At 40.5% G+C, this 6,000-nt stretch overlaps 1 protein-coding gene across 4 annotated transcripts in view; it reads left to right on the top strand.

Moving 5' to 3' along the window:
* The first annotated feature begins 3,232 nt into the window (after positions 1–3,232).
* LOC132558214 (rho guanine nucleotide exchange factor 7-like) overlaps positions 3,233–6,000 on the top strand; it is a 92,335-nt gene continuing 89,567 nt past the window's right edge. For all 4 annotated transcript variants that reach the window (XM_060222755.1, XM_060222754.1, XM_060222753.1 and 1 more), the window contains exon 1: positions 3,233–3,293. In XM_060222755.1, coding sequence (XP_060078738.1) covers positions 3,263–3,293 — 31 coding nt within the window. In that variant the 5' untranslated portion in view covers positions 3,233–3,262. The remainder of the gene's footprint in view (positions 3,294–6,000) is intronic.

The following is a 6,000-nucleotide window of genomic DNA, read 5'->3' as shown; positions in this document are numbered from 1 at the left end:
TGTAACTCCTCCATATATGGTAAATGGGTGTTTTTTCCATTTGAGATACAATATCTTGTTGAGTGTGTGTTCAGCAAAACAAGATGTGATTTACCAGTCGGTACTTCTCAAGTTATCATGGCTAACCTTGTGTCCTTTTTAAAAAAAACTACAAGAAGTGATTATTCAGGTCAGTGTTGTTTTGTTTGGCTGATACACTTATCAATAAGATAAAGTTTAATACCATGTTTTGAGCCCGTGTTACAATCAGCAAAACACATGACATGAACTTTGGGTAACAGCATGTACCTCATACAAAATCAGTCATCACTGGACCAAGTCATATCTAATTTATAAATTAAAAAATACATTCAGTACATGAGGAATGATTAAAAGGACATTTCTTGCCAGTAAACTAAACATCGTTATTGTTAAGACTGCAAATCTTCAGTTCTATAGCTTTTTTTCTTGTTCAAATATCAATCCAGCTTTGATTTCCTGTAAAACTGATGCTATTTGACTAAATACTGTATTATGAAATCTACACTTGACTTTTGAAAGTTATCATACACTTTCAGAAGGATTTTCTCATTAGTCCAAGAGATCCGAACGAGAATTTTGAATTACGATTTTCAGTGAGGACTCTGTATACTAATAACATCCACGGCTTTTCTCGGACGTATTTCACTGATCTTCAACGACAGTGGGATGTTGTGCGTCCACCCCCCTGCTTTAAAACAATATATATAGACTTGTTTTACAGCAAAGACCCACACTTTACTCCCTTCTGATGATGATTTCTCAGAAATATTTTCAAACATTGAATGTTCATCTTAAATCTTCTTTTCTTCATTGAATTCCCAGGTATCTTTTGACAGTTGCTGAAGAATTGACTTCAAATAACATGAATAAGGTCTCTGATATGTTCTTTCATTTTCCAAAAGTAGAGTTTATATGGTCTTCGGAAGCTGGAAATGTTGACCCAGTGGCAGAACTTTAAATCTGACACATCTGTATGAAAATAAAAGAAGAAAGAGACAGCACTATAGGACAAACAAGAATGGAATATCTACTGAATAGTTTATGCATGGATATGAAATGTTAAGTGTTATATAAGGAAGCCATTTAAAAAGGCTATGCTGACACGAAGGCTAGAATATTCAACGGAAAGGCATTGTCTATATCAGATGTAGGGAGAACAAATGTTGTGTCCAGTGAAAGGTCATTAGGAATTCATGTGCTGAATCAGATAGAAATCTCTAAAAAGGAACAAGATACTGATTGGTATGTAGAGTAGGGGGCATACTCTACCAACTATGGAACGTGATATGGAGTGATCAAGCAGTTAGCTTTCATTTTAATAATTCAAGTCCAAAATGTCAAGGTATTTACATATAAAAATATTTACTAAGTGACTTTGACTTTCAGACCTATGAGTGGTATTTTTGGTCAAGCAAGGCAAATGGAATTAGCATTAATAGTAGTTGTTTCTGTGAGGTTGGTGGAAGAATGCTGAGTTCCCGGAGAAAAACTATTGACCTGCGGCCAGTACCTGGCTACTCTCCCGTGTAGGCTTCGAAACTGTGACCCGGGGCCTACATTGCTACATTACCCTGAAACTCAACACAATGCAGGGAGTAGAAATTTACATTTTATAGACTCTGATGTGTCTAGGATAGGGAACAGAACTTGTTAGACAGAATTTTAAAACCTAACTGGTTGTTATTAGGATGTAAAGCATTGATAACAAATTTAAGTAGGTGGGATGAGCTGCAGGGCCTTTAAGTCAAGTTTAGTAGCACAATAAAGTTGGTTTCAGTTTACAGTTTGAAGTGTTCTGACCATCTATGAGTGTTGGTAGTGATATAGACAAAAATTTAAATTGCATAGCCAAAACCCTTAAGATTAATCCTCATTATTTCTACTAGGAGGCTTACATAAAAATATATACCGAGTATGGCCAATGTATAGTAACACAAAGTTTCACGAACCTAGCTTAAATGCAAGCAAAGCTAGGCTATTTCAACAAAGGGCAATAAAACTGTAATTAAGGGGTTGAGGACCTTAAATTTGGTACACAGCATATCATCTTAGTACGATCAATGCATACAGCATATTTTATCATCCTGCCTACAATGCAAGCACAGTTTTGCTCTGGACAAGACATTTCTAACAAAGGGCAATAACTCTGTAATTGGGAGGTCGAAGGGCCTGATTTGATACACTGCGCATCCCCTTAGTATGCCCAATCTATACACCAAGTTTCATGATCCTTGCTTAAACGTGGGAAACGCTATGCTGCGGACACAGGACGGACCAAGAGACAGACGAACAGGCTAGTCGGCGAGTATATACTCCCTTGAAAATGAATATTTTGTAGAGCATGACAAAACACTGTGCCCAGTTAGGTTCAACCATATTTAAACCTGTAAACATTACATGTTAGATGTTAGAAACAGTCAAACTTATCTGAATTATTACTCAACAAACAAAAGTACATGGTATTTATAAATTCCACTGACCATCAGTAATCGGTCATTTGATACGGTGGACAACCCGCACTGTAGATTATCAATAATTGAAGCGGGTGCCAATATGGCGCTTGGTATGGATTCAAAACAGGAAGCGGGCGCATCATCAGTCAACAATGGTGTGACCAATGAAATGCCTTCTCTCTATTCTATTACCATATTACATATATAGTCAACTGTGCTTTGGGACCATCTTTACTCTGTAAAATAATTTTTGGTAGATGAATGAAAGAGATCCTAGTGGGTTTCATGGGGTTCGCCACAGGTTACTTGCATTCATACCAAGCAATATTTACATTAAGAGAATGCATTTTAGATTAGATAATACCACGTATTGCAATCTATTGTGTTTGCGCAGAAGAGTATATTTTTTCTTTGTTCCTTGGTGCATTAACAAAAACAGAAAGTTCTATCAGAATTTGTCTACGTTTCACAACATGGACAGAATATAACTCCGAATGGTAGATAATGAAAGTAATGTGAGATTTTGTGTTATCATGTAAGATGTGACCCTACTAGTCGAAACATCACGCCCTGGGGTCGGGCACTAGTTCTAGTGTTATAGCTCTATCCGTCGGCTCATGTGCTTCTATCGCTGTCTATTTCGCGTAAATAACAACATTTTACATCAAAGTCTGCATTCCTGGGCGAGTTCATTACACCTCTTTGTGTACTTCTGTGTTTAGTCTGTTGTGTATTATCTTCCTCCATGTATATGCCGTTCTCACGGATTCTGCTCTTGTGGCTTAATAATGGATTTCAGAAAAGTTCTGCGAAATACAGGTAAAGTAGAAAAAACTAGCTAAAACGCCAATGTTGACTAACTGATAATGTATGTTTTGGTTTATTTGTCAAAGCTGTGACCATCAAAAGTAACACATGATGTTTTCTTGCTGTGTATTCTTGGTGTACCCCATACCGCTCCCAGTTTCCGCCACATTTTCCCATGAAATCCATGTCTGCCTCTCTACACAGATTCTGCCAGGAAGGCTGGATGTTTTTTTTAAATCTCTTTTCATCTTACTTCAAGAGTTCAATAAAGACAATAACACTATCAATTTCAATTTTGACACAAAATTGGTACACCTGGCTTAAGGATGCACGATGCCTTACTCTCACACTATCTTCTTTCCTAAAGAGTTCCACTGATGAAAATATAAATATGAATCGTTTTAATTATAATTTGTAGATGGTTGGACTGGAAAAAATTAGATAACGATGAAAGTATTTTTGTTGGGTTGAATCACGTTTTGATGCCAGTTAAGGGAATGTTGCGGCGCTTGGTTGATTTTTTTTAGTGAAATGGTATCATTTAGCCAGAGACATATATAACACATATATATGATATATACGTCACTGATTTAGCTAATAGTATTAAATTCTTTTCTCAAATTAAGACGGGAACCTCGTGACACCTGCGGGAACAAATGTACTAACCAATGACTTTAGACACAAGGAAACAGGATGCGGGAATCAGATGGCTGATTAATATTATAGAGTAATGGACATACCCTATCTCCGAATCATATCATTGTTTGGAAATTCAAAACCCGTAAGAAAAGTTTTGTCATGACAAAGTTATTTCGGGTCCCGATATTTTCATTTTTTCACTTGAATAAGTATTCGAGTTTGAAAAGTTATTAATCTACCGTCATGTTCCGCTCAGAAAACAGTGTACAGCCAACATACACGTCGTCTACAGTGCAGACTAGATGGGAGCCATTCCCCCTCCTCACATTCCCATCCCTCCAAAACTGACACACAGCAATATCTATTACTTAAGTGACGTGCGGTGTGTTCGCCGAGGACGGCATGCCCGTCATTTTACATGTATATCGTCTGTGACACCTATGATGTTAGACATATTCTTTCTTGTTCAGCGTTACGACATTGGGCCGTTCACTTAATAGACAGTTTTACATGCGATGGGATTTTAGTCTGGTTTGTAACATTTCTTACAGGATTCGGGAATTTTGCAGTCAGACAGCAAGGTAAATATCTCATGGTTGGAACTTATAACTTACGGCCCCTCGCCTGAATATCATATCGATAAACTCGTGATCTTTACTTCATCTGACATAAAAGCATTCCTAAGTTTTAATTATCTTATAAGAGTAGTCTGGTTTGACATTATGGTGATTTTAAAGAAGCTCGACGGAACACCTGAACTGGTGCGACGTCGCTATCTTTCGCTGTCGTGTGAAGTCGCTGGCCCCGTCAGATGTCGTGTTAGATGTCGCTGTCGTGTGATGTCGCTGGCACCGTTAAATGTCGCTGTCGTGTGAAGTCGCTGGCACCATAATATATCGCTGTCGTGTTAGATGTCGCTGTCGTGTGATGTCGCTGGCACCGTTAGATGTCGTTGTCGTGTGATGTTGCTGGCACCGTTAGATGTCGCTGTCGTGTGAAGTCGCTGACACCATAAGATGTCGCTGTCGTGTGATGTCGCTGGCACCACAATATGTCGCTGTCGTGTGATGTCGCTGTCGTGTTGTCGCTGTCGTGTTAGATGTCGCTGTCGTGCGATGTCGCTGGCACCATAAAATGTCGCTGTCGTGTGATGTCGCTGGCACCATAAGATGTCGCTGTCGTGTTAGATGTCGCTGTCGTGTGATGTCGCTGGCACCATAAGATGTCGCTGTCGTGTAATGTCGCTGGCACCATAAGATGTCGCTATCGTGTGATGTCGCTGGCACCATAAGATGTCGCTGTCGTGTAATGTCGCTGGCACCATAATATGTCGCTGTCGTGTAATGTCGCTGTCGTGTTGTCGCTGTCGTGTGATGTCGCTGTCGTGTGAAGTCGCTGTCGTGTGATGTCGCTATCGTGTGATGTCGCTGGCACCATAAGATGTCGCTGTCGTGTAATGTCGCTGGCACCATAATATGTCGCTGTCGTGTAATGTCGCTGTCGTGTTGTCGCTGTCGTGTGATGTCGCTGTCGTGTGAAGTCGCTGTCGTGTGAAGTCGCTGTTGTGTGATGTCGCTGGCACCATAAAATGTCGCTGTCGTGTAATGTCGCTGTCGTGTTGTCGCTGTCGTGTAATGTCGCTGGCCCCGTTATATGTCGCTGTCGTGTGAAGTCGCTGACACCATAAGATGTCGCTGTCGTGTGATGTCGCTGGCACCATAAAATGTCGCTGTCGTGTAATGTCGCTGTCGTGTGATGTCGCTGGCCCCGTTAGATGTCGCTGTCGTGTGAAGTCGCTGGCACCATAAGATGTCGCTGTCGTGTGAAGTCGCTGACACAATAAGATGTTGCTGTCGTGTGAAGTCGCTGACACCATAAGATGTCGTTGTCGTGTGAAGTCGCTGACACCATAAGATGTCGCTGTCGTGAGAAGTCGCTGGCACCATAAGATGTCGCTGTCGTGTGAAGTCGCTGACACCATAAGATGTCGCTGTCGTGTGAAGTCGCTGACACCATAAGATGTCGCTGTCGTGTGAAGTCGCTGTCGTGAGATGTTGCTGTTGTGTGAAGTCACTGACAC

Source organism: Ylistrum balloti, unplaced genomic scaffold (genome assembly GCF_031769215.1).
Source record: "Ylistrum balloti isolate Yb309-2 unplaced genomic scaffold, AGI_CSIRO_Ybal_v1 Utg370772, whole genome shotgun sequence".
NCBI lineage: Eukaryota > Metazoa > Mollusca > Bivalvia > Pectinida > Pectinidae > Ylistrum > Ylistrum balloti.
Note: the sequence above shows the minus strand (reverse complement) of the source record. Positions and strands in the feature narration are given on the sequence as shown.